The sequence below is a fragment of the Procambarus clarkii genome, chromosome 60 (assembly GCF_040958095.1).
Source record: "Procambarus clarkii isolate CNS0578487 chromosome 60, FALCON_Pclarkii_2.0, whole genome shotgun sequence".
NCBI lineage: Eukaryota > Metazoa > Arthropoda > Malacostraca > Decapoda > Cambaridae > Procambarus > Procambarus clarkii.
Window position 1 is genome coordinate 32,198,493 of NC_091209.1, and position 26,973 is coordinate 32,225,465.

The following is a 26,973-nucleotide window of genomic DNA, read 5'->3' on the forward strand; positions in this document are numbered from 1 at the left end:
AGGGTAGTGAACACCACACAAAGGGTTGTGAACACAACGCTAAGGGTAGTGAACCCCACGCCAAGAGTAGTGTACACCACGCCAAGGGTATTGAAAAACTCGCCAAGGGTAGTGAACACCACACCAAGGGTTGTGATCATCATGCCAAGGGTAGTGAACACCACGATAAGGGTAGTGAACACCACGCCAATGGTAGTGAATACCACGTCAAGGGTAGTGAACACTAGGGTAAGGGTAGTGAACACCACGCCAAGGGTGGTGAACATTACGCTAAGGGTAGTGAAAACCACACCATAGGTAGGAAACACCACTCTAAGGGTAGTGAACACAACGCTAAGGGTAGTGAACACCACACCAAGGGTAGTGAACACCACACCAAGGGTAATGAAGACAATGCCAAAGGTAGTGAACACCACGCCAAGGGTAATGAGCACCATGCAACGGGTAGTGAACACCACGCTAAGGGTAGTGAACACAACGCCAAAGGTAGTGAACACCAAGCCAAGTGTAGTAAACTCCACGCCAAGGGCAGTGAACAGCACGCTAAGGGTAGTGAACACCACACCAAGGGTAGTGAACACCACTCTAAGGTTAGTGAACACAACACAAAGGCTAGTGAACACCACACCAAGGGTAGTGAACACCACACCAAGGGTAGTGAACACCACGCCAAGGGTAGTGAACACTATGCCAAGGGTAGTGAACACCACTCTAAGGGTAGTGAACACAACACTAAGGGTAGTGAACACCATGCCAAGGGTAGTGAACACCACGCCAAGGGTAGTGAACACCATGCAAAGGGTAGTGTACATGACGCTAAGGGTAGTGAACACCATGCCAAGGGTAGTGAACACCATGCTAAGGGTAGTTAACACCACGCCAGGGGTAGTGAACACCACACCAAGGGTAGTGATCAGCATGCTAAGGGTAGTGAACACCACGCTAAGGGTAGTGAACACCACGCCAAGGGTAGTGAACACCACGCCAAGGGTAGTGAACACAACGCCAAGGGTAGTGAACACCACACCAAGAGTAGTGATCACTATGTAATGGGTAGTAAACACCATGCAAAAGGTAGTGAACACCACGCCAACGGTAGTGAACACCACGTCAAGGGCAGTGAACACCATGCAAAGAGTAGTGAACACCACGTAAAGGGTAGTGAACACCACGCTAAGGGTAGTGAACACCTTGTAGAGAGTAGTAAACACCATGCCAAGGGTAATGAACACAACCCAAGGGTAGTGAACACCACGCGAAGAATAGTGAACACCGAACCAAGGGTAGTGAACACCACGCCAATGGTAATGAACAACACGTCAAGGGTAGTGTACACCACGCCAAGGGTAGTGAACACCACCCCAAGGGTAATGAACACCACGCTAAGAATAGTGAACAACATGCCAAGGGAAGTGAACACCATGTCAAGGGTAGTGAACACCACGCCAATGGTAACGAACACCACGCCAAGGGTTGTGAACTCCACTCCAAGGGTAGTGAACATGATGCCATGAGAAGTGAACACGATGCCAAGGTTAGTGAACACCACACCAAGGGTAGTGAACATGACGTCAAAGGTAGTGAAGACCACGCCAAGGGTAGTGAAAATGACGTTAAGGGTAGTGAACACCATGCCAAGGGTAGTGAACAAAACTCTAAGGGTAGTGAACAATACGCCAAGGGAAGTAAACACCACGCCAAGGGTAGTGAACACCACGCCAAAAGTAGTGAACACAACGCCAAGGTAGTGAACATGACGTCAAGGGTAGTGAACACCTCGCTAAGGGTAGTGAACACAATGCCAAGGATAGTGAACACCACGCCAAGGGTAAGGAACACCATGCCAAGGGTAGTGAACACCAAGCCAAGAGTAGTGAACACCACAACAACGGTAGTGAACACCACATATAGGGTAGTGAACACCACACCAAGGGTATTGAACACCACGCCAAGGGTAGTGAACACCATGTCAAGGGTAGTGAACACAAAACTAATGGTCGTGAACACCACATTAAGGGTGGTGAACACCACGCTAATGGTAGTGAACACCACACCAAGGGTAGTAAACACCACTCTACAGGTAGTGAACACAACGCTAAGGGTAATGAACACCACACCAAAGGTAATGAGCACCATGCAAAGGGTAGTGAACACCATGCCAAGGGTAGTGAACACCACACCAAGGGTTGTGAAAACCACACCAAGGGTAGTGACCACCACGCCAAGAGTAGTGAACATGCCAAGGGTAGTGAACACCATGCCAAGGTTAGTGAACACTATGCCAAGGGTAGTGAACAACATGCCAAGGGTAGTGAACACCATGCAGAATGCAGTGAACACCATGCCAAGGGTAGTGAACACCACGTCAAGGGTAGTGAACACCATGCCAAGGGTAGGTAACACCATGCCAAGGGTAGGTAACACCACGTCAAGAGAAGTGAACACCATGCCAAGGGTAGTGAACACCACACCAAGTGGAGTGAACACCACGCCAATGGGTAGTGAACATGATGCTAAGGGTAGTGAACACCACGCTAAGGGTAGTGAACACCACGCCAAGGGTAGTGAACACCATGCCAAGGGTAGTGAACACCATGCCAAGGGTAGTTAACACCACGTCAAGAGTAGTGAAAACCATGCCAAGGGGAGGTAACACCACGCCAAGGGTAGTGAACACCATGCAACGGGTAGTGAACACCACACCAAGTGGAGTGAACACCACGCCAATGGGTAGTGAACATGACGCTAAGGGTAGTGAACACCACGCTAAGGGTAGTGAGCACCACGCCAAGGGTAGTGAACACCACGCCAAAAGTAGTGAACACCATGCTAAGGGTAGTGAACACCACGCCAAGGGTAGTAAACATGATGCCAAGGGTAGTGAACACTACGCGAAGGGTAGTGAACACCACGCCAAGGGTAGTGAACAGGTAGCCTAGGCCTGGTGTTCACCACCCTTGGCATGGTGTTCACTACCCTTGGCGTGGTGTTCACTACCCTTAGCGTGGTGTTCACTACTCTTGAGGTGGTGTTCACTACTCTTGGCGTGGTGTTCACTAACCTTGGCATGGTGTTCACTACCCTTTACATGGTGTTCACTACCCTTGGCATGGTGTTCACTACCCTTGGCGTCGTGTACACTACCCTTGACGTGGTGTTCATTACCATTGGCGTGGTGTTCACTGCCCTTGGCATGGTGTTCACTTCCCTTGGCATGGTGTTCACTATTCTTAGCGTGGTGTTCATTACCCTTGGGGTGGTGTTCACTACCCTTGGCTTGGTGTTCACTATCCTTTGCGTGGTGTTCACTACCCTTGGCGTGGTGTTCACTACCCTTGGCATGGTGTTCACTACCCTTTACATGGTGTTCACTACCCTTGGCGTGGTGTTCACTACCCTTTACGTGGTGTTCACTACTCTTAGCATGGTGTTCACTACCCTTGACGTGGTGTTCACTACCCTTGGCATGGTGTTCACCACCCATGGCATGGGTATCACTACCCTTGGTGTGGTGTTCACTACCCTTGGCGTGCTGTTCACTACCCTTGGCGTGGTGTTCACTACCCTTGGCGTGGTGTGCACTACCCTTGGCGTGGTGTTCACTACCCTTGGCGTGGTGTTCACTACCCTTATCGTGGTGTTCACTACCCTTGGCATGGTGATCACAACCCTTGGTGTGGTGTTCACTACCCTTGGCGTATTGTTCACTACCCTTGGCGTGGTGTACACTACTCTTGGCGTGGTGTTCACAACCCTTAGCGTTGTGTTCACTACCCTTAGCGTCATGTTCACTACCCTTAGCATGGTGTTCACGACCCTTGGTGTAGTGTTCACTACCCTTGGTGTGGTGTTCACTACCCTTGGCGTGTTGTTAACTATCCTTGGCGTGGTGTTCACTACCCTTACCGTTGTGTTCACTCCCCTTGGTGTGATGTTCACTACCCTTAGCGTGGTGTTCACTACCCTTAGCATGGTGTTCACTACCCTTGGCATGGTGTTCACTACTTTTGGCCTGGTGTTCACTACCCTTCGCATGGTGTTCACTACTTTTGGCGTGGTGTTCACTACCATTAGCGTGGTGTTCACTACTTTTAGCGTGGTGTTCACTACCCTTAGCGTGGTGTTCACTACTTTTGGCGTGGTGTTCACTACCCTTTGGTTTGGGGAGCCGGTCGGCCGAGCGGACAGCACGCGGGACTTGTGATCCTGTGGTCCTGGGTTCAATCCCAGGCGCCGGTGAGAAACAATGGGCAGAGTTTCTTTCACCCTATGCCCCTATTACCTAGCAGTAAATTAGGTGCCTGGGTGTTAGTCAGCTGTCACGGGCTGCTTCTTGGGGGTGGAGGCCTGGTCGAGGACCGGGCCGCGGGGACACTAAAAAAGCCCCGAAATCATCTCAATATAACCTCAAGATAAGATAATCCTTGGCATGGTGTTCACTACCCTTAGCGTAGTGTTCACTAGCCTTGGCGTCATGTTTACTACCCTTGGCGTGGTGTTCACTACCCTTAGCATGGTGTTCACTACTTTTGGCGTGGTGTTCACTACCCTTAACGTGGTGTTCACTACCCTTAGCGTAGTGAACACCACACCAAGTGTAGTGAACACTACATTATATTTTGATTCTAAACTATGCTGGCAATGATGAATGGGAGACAGAAATAATTATACTGTCTACTGCAGATGTTTTACAGATGTCGAGTTTTACCTGGATAGCCAATACTTCAACTTGAAAGGTGGATTACCAGTTATACGACTCTTATACTTTTGTTCCATCTGTGTTGCCGTCTGGCTGATAAACAATATCAGGCGTAAACAACCATCCGGGAGTTCTAGGCAACTGTTGTGGGTTGTATCCTCGGGAAGGTCAGTTGTTGGCTTAGGGAGAACCTCAATAAGCTTAACAGGTTCCTGTTTCCCTCCCCCACCCCTCTCCAATTTCCACCTAGAAGACTGCAAATCCAATTAGGCGACTCGTAATATTAAACAACCAAGAAGGTGTAAACTAAAACGAATCAACCTTACTGATACCAGCAGACATGTTTTAGAAACACTCAACCATCAGCAAACAATGCTCTCATGAGCAACAATGAATCGGTTCAGTTGGAAGGTTAAAGTCCTCTGCAGGGATATGAGTGACAGTGCATACGTGTATCACCGCCACAGACAGGAGCCAGGTGGTTAGTGAAGCCAATCCTCGGGCATGAGCTGTGTACGTTAGGTTAGGCCACCACCTTCCTGGTCATGAACAGCACCAGACGTGGTCTGTGTGTCAGGTCATGTCAACAGTACTTTGAACATAACCTCTGTGTGTTTAAGACAAGTATTATATGACATTAAAGTAAGAACCAGTTGTGTATGGGTACAAGTGACAGGATGAACAACCCAAGGAGTTTCCTTCCTTCCTATTTAATACATGTTACTAAGGCGGTGTGTTCACTCACAGGATGAGTGACGCAGCCCAATACTCTCACTATTGCGATTTCGCAGTCCCCCGTACAAAGTGGTAACACACTCGCCTAGTGTTTTGCGATTGTTCCTGGATTCGTATCCTAGCCGGGAATGATTTACTTGGAGCCAATCCTGAACTGTAGCCTCTGTTCACCCAGGAGTAAAATGGGTAGATTTAGTGGGTCGTATTCCGGGGAACATAGGATTAAGGACTTGCCCGAAACGTTATGCGTGCTAGTGACTTTACGAGAATGTAAGAACGCTTGTATATGTTGTGACGATAATCTCCTTCAAGAGATTGAGCCTGCTCTTCCCTCCAAAAATACGTCGCAACAAATATATAAAACTACTATGGAAGAAATGTCCAACAACGACAACAACATCTCCAAGGTTTGCCAGAGCGCAAAACGTATGCAGCCAGGGACACCTGCTCAGACTCAAACCGCCAAACTACCTGTCTTACTGCCGGCTCCTCGCTGATTGGTCGCCGGTCTGGCTGCAACTGCACTCGCCCACCATACTACTTGATGTCTGGGGCCGCCACGACCTCAGTCCTCAGAATATTCCGTGCTTTCACAGTTAACACTTCTCCCTGCTAGACGTAAGCTTTGGCGTACGTGTACTAAGAGAGGTGATAGCTTAAAGCCAATATTCCAGCACCTTTCATTTACTTGTATATTGCACTTCTTGTTATTTTGCTCACTTGTCTTAACGTAACTTTTCATTGTGTCACTTAATTATTCTTATTATTTTGATTGATTGATTTTATTATACGAATTTGTAAGTCCATTTTATTCATGTTTTGTTTATTTAACGTAATTAAAATTTCATTGTTAAAGTTTACTTGTGTTTTGTGTGTCTTCTCCTTACCTTACCACAGACGAAGTTCCAGATTTTCTATTTTTTTTAATACTATGTGACGAGGCCATACCCCTAGCTTTGAACAGCCGAACACCAACGCGTTACCGTCACAATGTATATAAATAAATACAAATAATTGTTCTCTCGCAGGATGAGTGACGCTGCCCAGTAGACTTTTCCTTCGGGAGGAAAACAGAGAAATAAAATATCCAAGCCAAGGACACTTAGCTCACAGGATGAATGGCGCTGTCCAGCATGCTTTCCTTTCGGGAGGAAAACAAACAAAAATACCCGAGCCAACAGACATTGCCACTTAGCGTGAGACATAAACCAACAAGCAGGTTGTGGTGTGAAGCATACCAGCTAGGAGTTATGACGGTTGGCACACCGCCGCTCCCTGGCCTTCACTTCTCCGGCTAGCCAGATAGCAACAACCAGCCAGCCAGCTACCCAGCTAATCGGTTTGGACATGCCAGATCGGTTTATGGTCTCTTACCAGAATGCTGTAGCGTAAAAAGTATGGCACGCGTATAAGGAGGTTCGCGTTATACAATATACAGGGTTCAATGCCTCAAACTTGGCATGATCTGCGCCTGGAGAACAGGCGGGGCAACAAACACTCGGGGTGTATGTAGGTCATGGAGTCTATACATGTAGAGATACCTGGAAATATACATACCAGATATAGCCTATAAGAAGAGCAGAAACGATTTGCTCATAGACCTTTAAGTTGGAAACAACATTATTCAAAATATGTATAATAATAATAATAATAATAATAATAATAATAATAATAATAATTTTATTTGCAAGAAGGTACAATTGGTTGGTGAGATTACATAAGACGTATTTTAACATTCTTGTAAAACCACTAACACGCATAGCGTTTCGGGCAAGTCCTTAATCTAACATATCAGGTAAGATGAAAAGGTACATTACAGCAAGGTTTTATATCTGCAAATAACTACAATATAGGTTTACATAGGTGACTACACTGGTAAGGATATATGTCTTAAGTACTAATATTGGAGGAGTTGGTAGAGATAAGGTATGTTTTGGTTTTACTTTTGAACAGTGAACAATTTTTTAATTCATCAGGAAGTGAGTTCCAAAGACTGGGCCCTTTTATTTGCATGGAGTGTTTGCACAGATTTAGCCTGACTCTCGGGAGATATCAAAGATATATTTATTTCTGGAGTGGTGCTCATGGGTTATATTATACCTATCAAGGAAAAGTTTCAGATCAAGATTATAATTTACGAACAAGGTTTTGTACATGTAAATAGCACATGAGAATGTGTGGAGTGTATGTTTAGCATGTTAAGGGACTTAAACAGAGGGGTCTGTGTGTTGTTTGAATATAGAGTTTGTTATAGTTCTGATAGAAGATTTTTTCTTGGTGATGATGGGCTTAAGGTAATTTGCAGTGGTTAAACCCCATGCACAGATACCGTATGTTTGGTAGCGATAGATTAGTGTGTTCTATAATGAGAGGAAAGCAGAGTGGGAAACATAATATCTGGTTTTAGCTATTCATATCAGTTATACCGACCGTTATACCTGATATAACCAGAGAATAAGTAAGGAGTATAGCTTCAGTGGTTCTCACAATAGTCTTCCACTGTCACTAGCAGCAATACAAATCTTAGCAATACAGATGTTACTAGCAGCAGTACAGATGTTACCAGCAGCAATACAGATGGTACTAGCAGCAATACAGATGGTACTAGCAGCAATACAGATGTTACTAGCAGCAATACAGATGTTATTAGCAACAATAAAGATGTTACTAGCAGCAGTACAGATGTTACTAGCAGCAATACAGATGTTACTAGCAGCAATACAGATGTTACTAGCAGCAATACAGATGTTATTAGCAGCAACACAGATGTTACTAGCAGCAATACAGATGTTACTAACAGCAGAACAGTTAAGTAATGGTAACTTCTTCTCACAGACATAATAATAGAATAAAAACCAACAAATGTATTTGTGAATTTTAGATAAAGATTTACACCAAGTTTTTTTGCACTCCAGAGTGCTTTGTCAAGGTCTGAGTCTGTGGTTACGACGAGACTTACATCTCAACGACTAACATTAGGTAGCAGCTTAATGAGGCTGCTACCTTGTTGTTGTTGTTTTAGATTCAGCTACTTGGAACAAAAAGTTCCAAGTAGCACTGGTTATGGTGAGCCCGTAAATGGACGCTCTTTGGAGTCATTATCTGTATCAATAGCTGTTACTAGAGATTTGGGGATGGATGGTAGTCTTCATGGGGGATTTCAGCCCCGTAGGGCTGGCTGTACAGTTATGGTGCTGGTGGGTTAGTGTAGACCTCTAGGTCTTCCAGCTTTTCTTAGGCTGAGACGTCCTGTCGTTGGAGTTTGGAGAGGCGGCTTCCATGAGGAGGTATTGTACCGCTCGCTACCTTGTGAATCCAATCCTCTGATCCTTCTCGACCTCCAGACCATGTCACATCTATTCCCGACAGCGGTTGCACCTGCGGGGATGTCGTCTATGGACTTATGGTTAGGTCAACTTTCTGTCATCCTGATAGTCTGAACACTAGAGTTGTTATGAATAGAGGTGTTCATAAAGTAATGTGGATGCTATCCCTCGTGACTCCATCCATACCCAACGGAAAGCGGCTATTGGGACTACTTACCCTTGGTTTTACAAATTAGTGGTGTTCACTCCTTCCAGCAGTAATTAACTCTTCTCTCTCTCTCTCTCTCTCTCTCTCTCTCTCTCTCTCTCTCTCTCTCTCTCTCTCTCTCTCTCCAAGTGGCTACATAGAATTTCTCTTGATCTTGACTTGTTATATTGCCTACGCTAACATTTGTTATAAAGATAGTTGCTTTACTATACGTTACGCTAGCAGCAGTACATGTCACTAGCAACAATACATATGTCTCTGACAACAATCAGATGTCTCCAACAACAATACAGACGTCTCTGACAACAATACAGATGTCTCCAACAACAATACAGATGTCTCCAACAACAATACAGATGTCTCCAACAACAATACAGATGTCACCAACAACAATACAGATGTCTCCAACAACAATACAGATGTCTCCAACAACAATACAGATGTCTCCAACAACAATACAGATGTCACCAACAACAATACAGATGTCACCAACAACAATACAGATGTCTCCAACAACAATGCAGATGTCTCCAACAACAAACAGATGTCACCAACAACAATACAGATGTCTCCAACAACAATACAGATGTCTCCAACAACAATACAGATGTCTCTGACAACAATACAGATGTCTCCAACAACAATACAGATGTCTCCAACAACAATACAGATGTCTCCAACAACAATACAGATGTCACCAACAACAATACAGATGTCTCCAACAACAATGCAGATGTCTCCAACAACAAACAGATGTCACCAACAACAATACAGATGTCTCCAACAACAATACAGATGTCTCCAACAACAATACAGATGTCTCCAACAACAATACAGATGTCTCCAACAACAATCAGATGTCTCCAACAACAATACAGAGGTCTCCAACAACAATCAGATGTCACCAACAACAATACAGATGTCTCCAACAACAATGCAGATGTCTCCAACAACAAACAGATGTCACCAACAACAATACAGATGTCTCCAACAACAATGCAGATGTCTCCAACAACAAACAGATGTCACCAACAACAATACAGATGTCTCCAACAACAATACAGATGTCTCCAACAACAAACAGATGGCACCAACAACAATACAGATGTCTCCAACAACAATACAGATGTCTCCAACAACAATACAGATGTCTCCGACAACAATACAGATGTCTCCAATAACAATCAGAAGTCTCCAACATCAATTAGATGTCTCCAACAACTATAAATGTGAATATAATTGACATAAGGCATCTGAGGCTAGAAAAGAGACTTGAGACATGAGCAAGGTGACGTGACCTTCACTATGGCTGTCTCGTGCCTTTAATTTTTGACATCTGCAATGTTAAATGGGATTCTTGTACTGTGATTTGTGGATTTGTACTTACTGGATTTGTGCGTCCCTTGAGGGACTTGAAGTAGATGAGGGTAGAAATAGTCTAAGCTACTCTATCCCTTTTAAATGTATTTTATTGTCTCAATAAACGTACATGAACTTAGGCGATATTCAGTATTGAATCTTTCACATTCTGTATTTTAATAGATTTTCCAGCACCACTTTATGGTTTGGGATTGGATTAAACCCCATCAACTTCTGGCGGGTTATTAGCGACACAACAGCAGCTTACTGACCAATCAGCAAGTGTAGGAAATTGTTGGCATTTACAGTATGTGGATGAAGAACTGTAGAGAGGTACGATACGGGCAGAGGACGTGAACGAAGCACTGCTCGAGAACAGCACGTACGTCACCCAGCTCGTCCTCATAAACACAGGCTAAAACTGCAGTCCGTCCTCATACAACCCGTCCTCTACTCAAGTCCATTACATCCAGCGGCTGACCCCATAGACCGATTCATAAATTTTAACACGCAGTTCATTCAAAATAGGAATTTTCTCAAATATAAATTAATATTATAATATATTAGCATATTGTGCATATATAGACATAGGTGAAGTTAGGTGTTTAGGTTCTGTTGGCGATTATTTGTCTTTGTAGTACGTGGGCAACCCGTCCTCGACTCAAGTCCATTACATCCATTTAAGCACACCTGATGCTTCTGTTCACCTAGCACAAGGTAAGTACCTGAGAGTTAGGTGACTGTTGTCTCCTGGTGAAGGTCACCTGATACCTCTCATCACCTCTGATACCTCTCATCAAACAGATACTCGTGGGCTTAAGTTATGAGTCCCATCCTGTTATCACCATTTCCCACTCCGTAAAAATCACAATTGTTTTGCCTAGCCGGAAATGCACTAACCCAAGCAACCCACCTAACCTATCAAGGTCGATGGAAAGAAAACATCTATATTATGGTGGTTTAATTTTAACTAATTTGTTCGTCACATTTTTAGCGTATTGCTCGATTACGTAAATTGCGATGTATTAGGAGAAGGCCACTATCTCCAGAGGAAGATCACATCTCGAGAAGATCACATCTCGAGAAGATCACATCTCGAGAAGATCACATCACAGGAAGATCACATCTCGAGAAGATTACATTACAGGAAGATCACATCTCGAGAAGATCACATCTCGAGAAGATCACATCTCGAGAAGATCACATCTCGAGAAGATCACATCTCGAGAAGATCACATCTCGAGAAGATCACATTACCAGAAGATCACATTCCCAGAAGATCACATCTCCAAAAGATAACATCTCCAAAAGATCACATCTCCAGAAGATCACATTCCCAGAAGATCACATCTACAGAAGATAACATCTCCAGAAGATCACATTACCAGAAGATCACATTCCCAGAAGATCACATTCCCAGAAGATCACATCTCCAGAAGATAACATCTCCAGAAGATCACATCACCAGAAGATCACATCACCAGAAGATCACATGTCTAGAAGATCACATCTCGAGAAGATCACATCTCCAGAAGATCACATTCCCAAAAAATCAGATCTCCAGAAGATAACATCTCCAAAAGATCACATCACGAGCAGATCACATCTCTAGAAAATCACATCTCCAGAAGATCACATCTCAAGAAGATCACATCTCGTGAAGATCATATCACCAGAAGATCACATCTCGAGAAGATCATATCTCGAGAAGATCACATCTCGAGAAGATCACATCTCGAGATGATCGCATCTCCAGAAGACGACATGTCCAGAAAATCATATCTCCAGAAGATCACATCTCCAGAAGATCACATCTCCAGAAGATCACATCTCGAGAAGATCACATCTCTAGAAGATTACATCTACAGAAGATCACATCTCCAGAAGACCACATCGCGAGAAAATCACATCCCCAAAGGATTACATCTCGAGAAGATCACATCTCGAGATCACATCTCTAGAAGATCACATCGCCAAAAGATCACATTTCCGGAAAATCACATCACGAGAAGATCACATCTCGAGAAGATCACATCTCCAGAAGATCACATCTCCAGAAGATTACATCTCCCGAGGAAGATCACATCTCCAGAAGATCACATCTCCAGAAGATCACATATCCAGAAGATCACATATCCAGAAGATCACATCTCCAGAAGATCAAATCTCCAGAAGATCACTTCTCGAGAAGATCACATCTCCAGAAGATTACATCTACAGAAGATCACATCTCCAGAAGATCACATCGCGAGAAAATCACATCCCCAAAGGATTACATCTCGAGAAGATCACATCTCGAGAAGATCACATCTCCAGAAGACCACATCTCCAGAAGATCACATCTCCAGAAGATCACATCTCCAGAGGAAGATCACATCTCCAGAAGATCACATCTCCAGAAGATCACATCTCGAGAAGATCACATCACCAGATGATCACATCTCGAGAACATCACATCTCCAGATGATCACATCAGCAGAAGATCACATCTCGAGAAGATCACATCTCGAGAAGATCACATCTCCAGAAGATCACATCTCCAAAAGATCACATCACCAGAAGATCACATCACGAGAAGATCACATCTCGAGAAGATCACATCTCCAGAAGATCACATCTCCAAAAGATCACATCTCGAGAAGATCACATCTCCAGAGGATCATATCTCCGGAAGATCACATCACCAGAAGATCACATCTCCAGAAGATCACATCACCAGAAGATCACATCACCAGAAGATCACATCTCCAGAAGATCACATCTCCAGAAGATCACATCACCAGATGATCACATCTCGAGAAGATTACATCTCTAGAAGATCACATCTCGAGATGATCACATCACCAGAAGATCACATCTCCAGATGATCACATCTCCAGAAGATTATAAATATCCCAAATTCGACGCTTGAGCCATATTTTGAAGCCAAATTCTTGCTCTCTACACGTATTCGCAGTTTGAAATTACGACTTTTTATTCCGAAAATAAGCCAATTTCTGAGAGCAGCGAAGGGTCACATTTTGCCCCAACCCCCCTGCAGTTTTCCATATATTATAAACATCCGAAATTCGACGCTTGAGCCATATTTTGTATCCAAATTCTGGCTCTCAGCACGTATTTGCAGTTTGAAATTACGACTTTTTACACCGAAAATGGGCCAATTTCTTGAATGCAGCGATGAATCACATTTTGCCCTAACCCTCCCTACTGTTTTCAAAATATCCCAAACATCCCAAATCCTACACTTGAGCCATATTTTGGATCCAAATTCTGGCTCTCTGCACGTATTCGCAGTTTGAAATTACGACTTTTTATACAGAAAATAGGCCAATTACTGAAGGTCAGGTCAGGTCAGGTTGTGTCAGGTCAGGTTGAGTCAGGTCAGGTAGCATCAGATCAGGTTGCGTCAGGTCAGGTTGTGTCAGGTCAGGTTGCGTCAGGTCAGGTTGCGTCAGGTCAGGTTGTGTCAGGTCAGGTTGCGTCAGGTCAGGTAACGTCAGGTCAGGTTGCGTCAGGTCAGGTTGTGTCAGGTCAGGTTGCGTCAGGTCAGGTTGCGTCAGGTCAGGTTGCGTTAGATCAAGTTACGTCAGGTCAGGTTGTATCAGGTCAGGTTGCGTCAGGTCAGGTAGCATCAGGTCAGGTTGCGTCAGGTAAGGTTGCGTCAGGTCAGGTTGTGTCAGATCAGGTAGCGTCATGTCAGGTTGCGTCAGATTAGGTTTAGTCAGGTCAGGTAGCGTCAGGTCAGGTTGCATCAGGTCAGGTTGCGTTAGGTCAGGTAGTGTCAGGTCAGGTTGCATCAGGTCAGGTTGCGTTAGGTCAGGTAGTGTCAGGTCAGGTTGCATCAGGTCAGGTTGCGTTAGGTCAGGTTGTGTCAGGTTAGATGTCATTACCTAAACCATGACTGACATATGAAGGTGATAGTATCTGTGTTCCAGTAACATGTGTGAAAGAATCCTTGTGAACCACATTTATTCCTGATAGAGTCTGTACGTACCAGAAATATCGAAGTTTAACTGTTTTATGATATATAATGAGATAAAGAGAAAGATATGTATAGAGAGAGGAAGACATGGAGACAGAGAGAGTAAGCGACACAAGCACACATATACTCAAACTGAGACAAATATGAAAGTTTTACGTGTTCATTGCTGACTCAAAATCCGGAATTCTAGGTTCGATTACCAGTGGCTGCAGAAATGGCTTGGGCACATTTCCTCTCACCTAATGCATCTGTTCACCTAGCAGTAAATATGAACCCAGTACTTAGTCAGCATGTTGTGGGGTTGTATCGTGGGGTAGGGTAGTAATTGGACCTACTAAGCCGTTCACGACATGAAATGTTTGGGCACATTTCCTCTCATTAAATGCATCTGTTCACCTAGCAGTAAATTGGTAGCCAGGAGTTAGTCAGCATGTTGTGGACTGGTATCATGGGAGAGCGAGAGAGGCAGAAATACAGAGAAAGAAACAGGCATAACATACAAAGTCAGAAAGAGAACAGAAGAGAGGAAGATCAGAGGAAGATGAGAGAGAGAGACAGCGAGAGAACGGCAACAGCCTGTTTGTATAAATTAGCTGTCCTCACTCCTACTCTGCAGATAAGGAGAAAAAACTCTTACAATGTTGATTGCCCTTTTTTTCTAACTAATAGCTTACCACAATTCCTACAACTTCTCTCACAAAGTGAAAATAGTCCCTTTCAGTACCATAAAAGTTAGTAAATTATTAACCTCCATGAGTCAAAAAAACACTTGAGTGTCTCTCTTTAAATTTTACTTCTGTGTATATTAATTTAAATATCGAAAAATGCCCTCAATATTGTCTAAGTTATCAACGTGTTGGTCTCCTTCTGGGCTTCACACTCCCCCTTCAGCTTCCAGTCAAGACGTCATCCTCCTCCTCCTCCCCAAATAGCCCAAACAAAAACCCATCCACGCCAGGCAAATTTACGTCGGAGCTTTACCCTGTTTATTAACGCCCAAATACAATAATTACAAATATTATTTACTCAAACGTATCAAAGTTAACTGTTGCAGCCAAATATATATTTTGTTCAGCTGGAATATTGGAGCATTAAACCGCCGACGACATGTTACCAAATTACTCAATATAAATATAAGAACCAGCTTTGGAAAACTTGGCGACCCCAGAATGGCCTAGTCGGATGGGAATCCGTTCTCATGAGAACTGACGTGTGTTCGAGTCTGTCAAAACGGTGTAACTACAGGGCACAGATTTGTGTGTGTCCCGACCTGTAGCTGCGTCCGTCCATCTCGACTGTGAGGTCTCTGGGTAGCTAAAACTTGACCTGACCTGACCTGACCCTGGGATGTGGGGAAGGGTGGAAGTCCGGGCCTGCCAGACCTGGACCCGAGTTAGATTAGGTAAGGCGAGGTCAGGTCGGGTCGTGTCGTGTCGGGTCGGGTCGTGTCGGGTCGGGTCGTGTCGTGTCGGGTCGGGTCGGGTCGTGTCGGGTCAGGTCGTGTCGTGTCAGGTCGTGTCGTGTCAGGTCGTGTCAGATCGTGTCAGGTCAGGTCGGGTCAGGTCGTGTCGGGTCGGGTCGGGTCGTGTCGGGTCGGGTCGTGTCGTGTCGTGTCGTGTCGGGTCGTGTCGGGTCGTGTCGTGTCGGGTCAGGTCGGGTCAGGTCGTGTTGTGTCGGGTCGGGTCGTGTTGTGTCGGGTCGGGTCGTGTCGGGTCAGGTCGGATAAAGCATATATAGTATAAAGCATAGACGACGAATAAAGCATAAATAAAAATAAATAAACAATTAAAAAATAAAAATAAAATAAAAATAAATAAATAAAAATGAATAAATAAAGCGCCGAATGAATCGTCGGGTAAATCGTCGGGTAAATCGTCAGGTAAATCGTCGGATAAATCGTCGGATAAATCGCCAGGTAAATCGTCGGATAAATCGTCGGATAAATCGCCAGGTAAATCGTCGGATAAATCGCCAGGTAAATCGTCGGGTAAATCGTCGGGTAAATCGTCGGGTAAATCGTCGAATAAATTTTTATAAAAGTCGGATAATTTTTACCCGTGTAAAAACGGGTAAACCCGACAGGTAAACCCGACGGGGTTTACCCGTCGTGTAAGTCGTCGAATAAATAAAATAAATAGTCGAAAATCTGTTCTCATGATAACTGACGTGTAAACTGTAAACTAAACACGTCTGGTAAACCGTCGGGTAAACCGTCGGGTAAACGTCGGATAAAGCGTCGGGTAAAGCGTGAACGACCGCTGTCAGTGTGTTGCTGGAGACCTCTGCCAGTGTGTTGCTGGAGACCCCTGCCAGTGTGTTGCTGGAGACCTCTGCCAGTGTTGCTGGAGACCCCTGCCAGTGTGTTGCTGGAGACCTTTGCCAGTGTTGCTGGAGACCCCTGCCAGTGTGTTGCTGGAGACCCCTGCCAATGTGTAGCTGGAGACCTCTGCCAGTGTGTTGCTGGAGACCCCTGCCAGTGTGTTGCTGGAGACCTCTGCCAGTGTTGCTGGAGACCCCTGCCAGTGTGTTGCTGGAGACCCCTGCCAGTGTGTTGCTGGAGACCTCTGCCAGTGTGTTGCTGGAGACCCCTGCCAGTGTGTTGCTGGAGACCTCTACCAGTGTGTTGCTGGAGACCTCTACCAGTGTGTTGCTGGAGACCCCTGCCAGTGTGTTGCTGGAGACCTCTGCCAGTGTGTTGCTGGAGACTTCTGCCAGTGTGTTGCTGGAGACCCCTGCCAGTGTGTTGCTGGAGACCAGTGCCAGTGTTGCTGCAGACCCCTGCCAGTGTGTTGCTGGAGACACCTGCCAGTGTGTTGCTGGAGACCCCTGCCAATGTGTTGCTGGAGACCTCTGCCAGTGTGTTGCTGGAGACCTCTACCAGTGTGTTGCTGGAGACCCCTGCCAGTGTGTTGCTGGAGACCTCTGACAGTGTGTTGCTGGAGACCCCTGCCAGTGTGTTGCTGGAGACCAGTGCCAGTGTTGCTGCAGACCCCTGCCAGTGTGTTGCTGGAGACACCTGCCAGTGTGTTGCTGGAGACCCCTGCCAATGTGTTGCTGGAGACCTCTGCCAGTGTGTTGCTGGAGACCTCTACCAGTGTGTTGCTGGAGACCCCTGCCAGTGTGTTGCTGGAGACCTCTGACAGTGTGTTGCTGGAGACCCCTGCCAGTGTGTTGCTGGAGACCAGTGCCAGTGTTGCTGCAGACCCCTGCCAGTGTTGCTGGAGACACCTGCCAGTGTGTTGCTGGAGACCCCTGCCAATGTGTTGCTGGAGACCTCTGCCAGTGTGTTGCTGGAGACCTCTACCAGTGTGTTGCTGGAGACCCCTGCCAGTGTGTTGCTGGAGACCCCTGCCAGTGTGTTGCTGGAGACCAGTGCCAGTGTTGCTGCAGACCCCTGCCAGTGTGTTGCTGGAGACACCTGCCAGTGTGTTGCTGGAGACCCCTGCCAATGTGTTGCTGGAGGCCTCTGCCAGTGTGTTGCTGGAGACCCCTGCCAGTGTGTTGCTGGAGACCTCTGCCAGTGTGTTGCTGGAGACCCCTGCTAGTGTGTTGTTGGCGACCCCTGCCAGTGTGTTGCTGGAAACCCCTGCCAGCGTGTTGCTGGAGACCTCTGCCAGTGTGTTGCTGGAGACCTCTGCCAGTGTGTTGCTGGAGACCTCTGCCAGTGTGTTGCTGGAGACCTCTGCCAGTGTGTTGCTGGGGACCCCTGCCAGTGTGTTGCTGGAGACCTCTGCCAGCGTGTTGTTGGAGACCTCTGCCAGTGTGTTGCTGGAGACCCCTGCCAGTGTGTTGCTGGAGATCTCTGCAAGTGTGTTGCTGGAGACCCTTGCCAGTGTGTTGCTGGAGACCTCTGCCAGTGTGTTGCTGGAGACCCCTGCCAGTGTGTTGCTGGAGACCTCTGCCAGTGTGTTGCTGGAGACCTCTGCCAGTGTGTTGCTGGAGACCTCTGCCAGTGTTGCTGGAGACCCCTGCCAGTGTGTTGCTGGAGACCCCTGCCAGTGTGTTGCTGGAGACCCCTGCCAGTGTGTTGCTGGAGACCCCTGCCAGTGTGTTGCTGGAGACCTCTGCCAGTGTGTTGCTGGAGACCTCTGCCAGTGTGTTGCTGGAGACCTCTGCCAGTGTGTTGCTGGAGACCCCTACCAGTGTGTTGCTGGAGACCCCTGCCAGTGTATTGCTCGAGACCCCTGCCAGTGTGTTGCTGGAGACCCCTGCCAGTGTGTTGCTGGAGACCTCTGCCAGTGTGTTGCTGGAGACCTCTGCCAGTGTGTTGCTGGAGACCTCTACCAGTGTGTTGCTGGAGACCCCTGCCAGTGTGTTGCTGGAGACCCCTGGCAGTGTGTTGCTGGAGACCTCTGCCAGAGTGTTGCTGGAGACCCCTGCCAGTGTGTTGCTGGAGACCTCTGCCAGTGTGTTGCTGGAGACCCCTGCCAGTGTGTTGCTGGAGACCCCTGCCAGTGTGTTGCTGGAGACCTCTGCCAGTGTGTTGCTGGAGACCTCTGCCTGTGTGTTGCTGGAGACCCCTACCAGTGTGTTGCTGGAGACCCCTGCCAGTGTGTTGCTGGAGACCCCTGCCAGTGTGTTGCTGGAGACCTCTGCCAGAGTGTTGCTGTTCACTACCCGTAGCGTCATGTTCACTACCCATTGGCGTGGTGTTAACTCTACTGTGTGTGGTGTTCACTACCCTTAGCGTCATGTTCACTTACCATTAGCGTGGTGTTCACTCCACTTGGCGTGGTGTTAACTACTCTTAGCATGGTGTTCACTACCCTTGACGTGGTGTTCACTAACCTTGGCATGGTGTTCACTACCCTTTGCATGGTGTTCACTACCCTTGGCGTGGTGTTCACTACCCTTTGCGTGATGTTCACTACCCTTGGCATATTGTTCACTACCCTTGGCAAGATGTTCACTAACCTTGGCATGGTGTTCACTACCCTTGGTGTGTTCACTACCCTTGGCGTGGTGTTCACTACCCTTGGTGTGGTGTTCACTACCCTTGATGTGGTGTTAACTACCCTTGGCGTGGTGTTCACTACCCTTAGTGTGGTGTTCACTACACTTAGCGTTGTGTTCACTACCCTTAGAGTGGTGTTTACTACCCTTGGTGTGGTGTTCACTACCCTTAGTGTGGTGTTCACCACCCTTGGCGTGGTGTTCAATACCCTTAGCGTGGTGTTCACTACCCTTGGTGTGATGTTCACTACCCTTGTTGTGGTGTTCACTACCTTTGTTGTGGTGTTCACTACCCTTGGCTTGGTGCCCACTACCCTTGGCATTGTGTTCGCTATCCTTAGCGTGGTGTTCACTACCCTTGACGTCATGTTCACTACCCTCGGCGTTGTGTTCACTACCCTTAGCGTGGTGTTCACTACCCTTGGCGTGATGTTCACTACCCTTGGCGTGGTGTTTACTTCACTTGGCGTGGTGTTCACTACCCTTGGCGTGGTGTTCACTACCGTTGGCGTGGTGTTCACTTCCCTTGGCATGGTGTTCACTACCCTTAACGTCATCTTCACAACCCTTGGTGTGGTCTTCACTACCCTAGGCGTGGTGTTCACTACCCTTGACGTCATGTTCACTACCCTTGACGTGGTGTTCACTACCCTTGACGACATGTTCACTACTCTTGGCGTGGTGTTCATTACCCTTTACGTGGTGTTCACTACCCTTGACGTGGTGTTCACTGCCTTTGGCGTGGTGTTCACTACCCTTGGCATGGTGTTCACCACCCATGGCACGGTGATCACTACCCTTGGTGTGGTGTTCACTACCCTTGGCGTGGTGTTTACTACCCTTGGCCTAGTGTTCACTACCCTTGGCATGGTGTTCACCACCCATGGCACGGTGATCACTACCCTTGGTGTGGTGTTCACTACCCTTATCGTGGTGTTCACTACCCTTGGCATGGTGATCACAACCCTTGGTGTGGTGTTCACTACCCTTAGCGTGTTGTTCACTACCCTTGGCGTGGTGTTCACTAACCTTAGCGTTGTGTTCACTACCCTTATCGTCATGTTCACTACCCTTAGCATGGTGTTCACTACCCTTGGTGTGGTGTTCACTACCCTTGGTGTGGTGTTCACTACCCTTGGCTTCTTTTTTACTCCCCTTGGCGTGGTGTTCATTACCCTTATCGTGGTGTTTACTACCCTTGGCATTGCAACCACTACCCTTGGTGTGGTGTTCACTACCCTTAGCATGGTGTTCACTACTTTTGGCGTGGTGTTCACTACCCTTGGCGTGGTGTTCACTACTCCTAGCGTCATGTTCACTACCCATTGGCGTGGTGTTCACTCCACTTGGTGTGGTGTTCACTACCCTTGGCGTGGTGTTCACTACCCTTCACGTGGGGTTACCTACCCTTGGCATGGTGTTCACTACCCTTGACGTGGTGTTCACCACCCTTGGCATGGTGTTCACTACCCTTGGTGTAGTATTCACTACCCTTGTTGTGGTGTTCACTACCCTTGGCTTAGTGTTCACTACCCTTCGCATGGTGTTCATTACCCCTGACGTGGTGTTCACTACCCTTGGCATTGTGTTCACTACCCTTAGCGTCGTGTTCACTACCCTTGACGTCATGTTCACTACCCTTGGCGTTGTGTTCACTACCCTTAGCGTGGTGTTCACTACCCTTGGCGTGGTGTTCACTACCCTTGGCATGGTGTTTACTTCCCTTAGCGTGGTGTTTACTACCCTTGGCGTGGTGTTTACTACCCTTAGCGTGGTGTTCACTTCCCTTAACGTCATTTTCATTACCCTTGGCGTGGTCTTCACTACTCCTGGCGTGGTGTTCACTACCCTTGACGTCATGTTCACTACCCTTGGCGTGGTGTTCACTCCACTTGGCGTGGTGTTAACTACTCTTAGCATGGTGTTCACTACCCTTGACGTGGTGTTCACTACCCTTGGCATGGTGTTCACTACCCTTTGCATGGTGTTCACTACCCTTGGCGTGGTGTTCACTACACTTTGCGTGGTGTTCACTACCCTTGGCATATTGTTCACTACCCTTGGCAAGATGTTCACTAACCTTGGCATGGTGTTCACTACCCTTGGCGTGTTCACTACCCTTGGCGTGGTGTTCACTACTCATGGTGTGGTGTTCACTACCCTTGGTGTGGTGTTAACTACCCTTGGCGTGGTGTTCACTACCCTTTACATGGTCCTCATTACCCTTGGTGTGGTGTTCACTACACTTAGCGTTGTGTTCACTACCCTTAGAGTGGTGTTTACTACCCTTAGTGTGGTGTTCACTACCCTTAGTGTGGTGTTCACCACCCTTAGCGTGGTGTTCAATACCCTTAGCGTGGTGTTCACTACCCTTGGTGTGGTGTTCACTACCTTTGTTGTGGTGTTCACTACCTTTGTTGTGGTGTTCACTACCCTTGGCTTGGTGTTCACTACCCTTGACATTGTGTTCACTATCCTTAGCGTGGTGTTCACTACCCTTGACGTCATGTTCACTACCCTTGGCGTGGTGTTCACTACTCCTAGCGTCATGTTCACTACCCATTGGCGTGGTGTTCACTCCACTTGGTGTGGTGTTCACTACCCTTGGCGTGGTGTTCACTACCCTTCACGTGGGGTTACCTACCCTTGGCATGGTGTTCACTACCCTTGACGTGGTGTTCACCACCCTTGGCATGGTGTTCACTACCCTTGGTGTAGTATTCACTACCCTTGTTGTGGTGTTCACTACCCTTGGCTTAGTGTTCACTACCCTTCGCATGGTGTTCATTACCCCTGACGTGGTGTTCACTACCCTTGGCATTGTGTTCACTACCCTTAGCGTCGTGTTCACTACCCTTGACGTCATGTTCACTACCCTTGGCGTTGTGTTCACTACCCTTAGCGTGGTGTTCACTACCCTTGGCGTGGTGTTCACTACCCTTGGCATGGTGTTTACTTCCCTTAGCGTGGTGTTTACTACCCTTGGCGTGGTGTTTACTACCCTTAGCGTGGTGTTCACTTCCCTTAACGTCATTTTCATTACCCTTGGGGTGGTCTTCACTACTCCTGGCGTGGTGTTCACTACCCTTGACGTCATGTTCACTACCCTTGGCGTGGTGTTCACTCCACTTGGCGTGGTGTTAACTACTCTTAGCATGGTGTTCACTACCCTTGACGTGGTGTTCACTACCCTTGGCATGGTGTTCACTACCCTTTGCATGGTGTTCACTACCCTTGGCGTGGTGTTCACTACACTTTGCGTGGTGTTCACTACCCTTGGCATATTGTTCACTACCCTTGGCAAGATGTTCACTAACCTTGGCATGGTGTTCACTACCCTTGGCGTGTTCACTACCCTTGGCGTGGTGTTCACTACTCATGGTGTGGTGTTCACTACCCTTGGTGTGGTGTTAACTACCCTTGGCGTGGTGTTCACTACCCTTTACATGGTCCTCATTACCCTTGGTGTGGTGTTCACTACACTTAGCGTTGTGTTCACTACCCTTAGAGTGGTGTTTACTACCCTTAGTGTGGTGTTCACTACCCTTAGTGTGGTGTTCACCACCCTTAGCGTGGTGTTCAATACCCTTAGCGTGGTGTTCACTACCCTTGGTGTGGTGTTCACTACCTTTGTTGTGGTGTTCACTACCTTTGTTGTGGTGTTCACTACCCTTGGCTTGGTGTTCACTACCCTTGACATTGTGTTCACTATCCTTAGCGTGGTGTTCACTACCCTTGACGTCATGTTCACTACCCTTGGCGTTGTGTTCACTACCCTTAGCGTGGTGTTCACTACCCTTGGCGTGGTGTTCACTACCCGTGGCGTGGTGTTTACTTCACTTGGCGTGGTGTTCACTACCTTTTACGTGGTGCTCACTACCCTTGACGTGGAGTTCACTACCTTTGGCGTGGTGTTCACTACCCTTGGCATGGTGTTCACCACCCATGGCACGGTGATCACTACTCTTGGTGTGGTGTTCACTACCCTTGGTGTGGTGTTTACTACCCTTGGCGTAGTGTTCACTACCGTTGGCATGATGTTCACTACCCTTATCGTGGTGTTCACTACCTTTGGCATGGTGATCACAACCCTTGGTGTGGTGTTCACTACCCTTAGCGTGTTGTTCACTACCCTTGGCGTGGTGTTCACTAACCTTAGCGTTGTGTTCACTACCCTTATCGTCATGTTCACTACCCTTAGCATGGTGTTCACTACCCTTGGTGTGGTGTTCACTACCCTTGGTGTGGTGTTCATTACCCTTGGTGTGGTGTTCATTACCCTTATCGTGGTGTTTACTACCCTTGGCATTGTAACCACTACCCTTAGTGTGGTGTTCACTACCCTTGGCATAGTGTTCACTACCCTTGACATGGTTTTCACTACCCTTGGCGTGGTGTTCACTCCCCTTGATGTGTGGTGTTCACTACCCTTAGCGTGGTGTTCACTACCCTTAGCTTGGTGTTCACTACCCTTGGCATGGTGTTCACTACTTTTACCATGGTGTTCACTACCCTTGGCATGGTGTTCACTACTTTTGGCGTGGTGTTCACTACCCTTAGCGTGGTGTTCACTACTTTTTACGAGGTGTTCACTACCCTTAGCATGGTGTTCACTACTTTTGGCGTGGTGTTCACTACCCTTGGCGTGGTGTTCACTACTCCTAGCGTCATGTTCACTACCCATTGGCGTGGTGTTCACTCCACTTGGTGTGGTGTTCACTACCCTTGGCGTGGTGTTCACTACCCTTCACGTGGGGTTACCTACCCTTGGCATGGTGTTCACTACCCTTGACGTGGTGTTCACTACCCTTGGCATGGTGTTCACTACCCTTGGTGTAGTATTCACTACCCATGTTGTGGTGTTCACTACCCTTGGCTTAGTGTTCACTACCCTTTGCATGGTGTTCATTACCCCTGACGTGGTGTTCACTACCCTTGGCATTGTGTTCACTACCCTTAGCGTGGTGTTCACTACCCTTGGCGTTGTGTTCACTACCCTTAGCGTGGTGTTCACTACCCTTTGTGTGGTGTTCACTACCCTTGGCATGGTGTTTACTTCCCTTGGCGTGGTGTTTACTACCCTTGGCGTGGTGTTTACTACCCTTAGCATGGTGTTCACTTCCCTTAACGTCATTTTCATTACCCTTGGCGTGGTCTTCACTACTCCTGGCGTGGTGTTCACTACCCTTGACTTCATGTTCACTACCCTTGGCGTGGTGTTCACTACCCTTTACGTGGTGTTCACTATTCTTGGCCTGGTGTTCAATACCCTTGATGTGGTGTTCACTTCCCTTGGCATGGTGTTCACCACCCATTGCACGGTGATCACTACCCTTGGTGTGGTGTTCACTACCCTTGGCTTGGTGTTTACTACCCTTGGCGTGGTGTTCACTACCCTTGGCGTGGTGTTCACTATCCTTGGCGTGGTGTTCACTACCCTTGGCGTGGTGTTCACTACCCTTGGCGTGGTGTTCACTACCCTTATCGTGGTGTTCAGTACCCTTGGCGTGTTGTTCACTACCCTTGGCGTGGTGTTCACTACCCTTGGCGTGGTGTTCACTACCCTTAGCGTTGTGTTCACTACCCTTAGCGTCATGTTCACTATCCTTAGCATGGTGTTCACTACCTTTGGTGTGGTGTTCATTACCCTAGGTGTGGTGTTCACTACCCTTGGCGTGTTGTTTACTACCCTTGGCGTGGTGTTCACTACCCCTACCATGGTGTACACTACCCTTGGCGCGAAACTCAGGGACCCCACACTGTTGATGCTGGAAGCGCGAAGATAAATTCTGACGATTGCGATATTGCGACGATGTCGGTGGAGAAATACGATTGGGAGACAGGAGTTCACACAAAATGATGTAGCAGGGGCTGGTGGCGATGATGAGAGGTGACGAGGTGTGTGAGCTTGGGAGGGAGGCAAGGTGACGACACTTAGTCAAACAATTGTATTCTTTTTTTTTTCACCAATTCCTCTTGAATGACTGTACAACACCCACAATAATCAGTTGATACATGCGACGATGGCTGACGAGGATTGCAGTAGCTTGAACACTCACAAAGCTTAGATACTGTCAGCTTGGGTGGCGGTGGTGGTGGTGGATGCAGGTTCCCATGTGGTGGCGCGAGATTAAAAAATGGCTGGCGCGGAAGCTTCCTTCCTCCTCACTGATGAATGAGCGTTCTCACAGGAAAATATTGACCCTTACTTCTGAAACGTTGGCCTGGAGTAGTGGTTGATGGCAGGACCCCGGTCTGGCACAATATTTGATGCGTGGGTGGCAGGATGGCGGCTGATGGCGGTTGTACTGTGAAACACACGGCGATGCTGGGTACTTGAATTTTAGTTTCCAGAAAAAAAATTCTGGATCCCACTGCTGCTACCAGTATTCGTTTGCCTTGTTCGGGTAGAATGTAGACACAGTAGTCGCTTCTGTATATATTTATTGACCGAGACAACAAGGTATATATTTGCCTAGCCGAGGTCCACCTACTCTGAGTCTGTGAGGAGAACTGAGGCTGCTGGGAGCATGGCTTGATGCTCCTCTGTCTGGCATGACGTCAGAGGCCTACTTGCCTGTGATTGGTTATATTTCAACTGACATAGAATTTGAGTATAACACCGCTCGGACACGCTACCAAGTCGACGTCCCTTGTCGACAAGCTCTGGCTAGCTATATAGTTACAATGATACTGAAGGACCTCGGTGGCATTCAATAATGGCTTACATGTGAAATTTGCATAATAAAACATTGAAAGAAGATCAGGTGTGCGTAATACAAACAACTCTGCTTATGCACCAAAAAAAAAATTCATCATAATAGGTGAAAATCATGGTAACAATGCTTTGATTAAACCAGAGTATTAAGAACATGTGTATGTCTACTGATCAGATATGAACAATACAACTCAAGGTATTGCCTAAACAAAATTATTAACATTTGTCAATGGCATGTGCTTGAAAACCATACAAAATTAAACAATTATTACATTAATGGAACAAAGTTCTGACCTAACAACCACAAATGAATTTCAAGATAGATAATGATTTTTTTTCTTTTTTTTCTTTGACACTGATATACACAATATATTTACAAGACCAATGTACAATATATTTAATGTGCCATATATTTACAAGCTATATACAAGACCTGGAACAAGAAGACTAACTTCTGCGTGATAGCAGTCAGGATTCACTGGCCTCAATGTGGTTGCTAGAACAATAATAACTCTTATGACAAGCACTGTAAAAATACAAATGGTAGTAGACTTAACAATGGCATCTAATTTATAACAAAATAAAGTTGAGAAACATCATACTATATTTATATATATTGGTAATAATAAGACACATGTGGTAGAAATACTGCAAATGATTTTTTTTTTTTCAAAACCAAAACAGAATAACTGCAGAGTGCACTCAATTATAAATTCTGCGGATGTCTACACCTAGCTTATCCAGAGCACTATACAACTCTGGCTCTGACTGAAGGTCCGGAACAAATGAAACTTCATGTGACAAACTATCATCTTGAGAGATATCCTCATTAACATCTAGCCAATGGACATGTGGTGAGTGCACGGTTGAAACGAGAGGTCTAATCTAAGATTATAGTTGGTAGTATGGGGTTGCTGAACATCAAGTGGTCTGTCAACCACAGAAGGTGGTGTCCGAGTACGAGTATCTGTCTGGGTAAGTTCATTGTCATCT

At 46.9% G+C, this 26,973-nt stretch overlaps 1 protein-coding gene across 1 annotated transcript; it reads left to right on the forward strand.

The window, feature by feature from the left end:
- The first annotated feature begins 1,510 nt into the window (after positions 1-1,510).
- On the forward strand, positions 1,511-10,211 carry LOC123753210 (uncharacterized). Its single transcript, XM_069307378.1, has 4 exons — positions 1,511-1,744; positions 7,927-8,246; positions 8,457-8,635; positions 9,241-10,211. Exons 1-4 carry the CDS (start codon positions 1,511-1,513, stop codon positions 10,209-10,211), a joined length of 1,704 nt encoding a protein of 567 aa, XP_069163479.1.
- Positions 10,212-26,973: the final 16,762 nt, after the last annotated feature.

Excerpts from the sequence above, each read along its gene's own strand:
- LOC123753210 (XM_069307378.1), top strand. The coding sequence starts at position 1,511 with ATGAGAAGTGAACACGATGCCAAGGTTAGTGAACACCACACCAAGGGT. Across the intron at positions 8,247-8,456 it reads ACTAACAGCAGAACAGTTAA|ATTCAGCTACTTGGAACAAA; the intron begins GTAATGGTAACT and ends TTGTTGTTTTAG. Across the intron at positions 8,636-9,240 it reads TACAGTTATGGTGCTGGTGG|ATGTCTCCAACAACAATACA; the intron begins GTTAGTGTAGAC and ends GACAACAATCAG.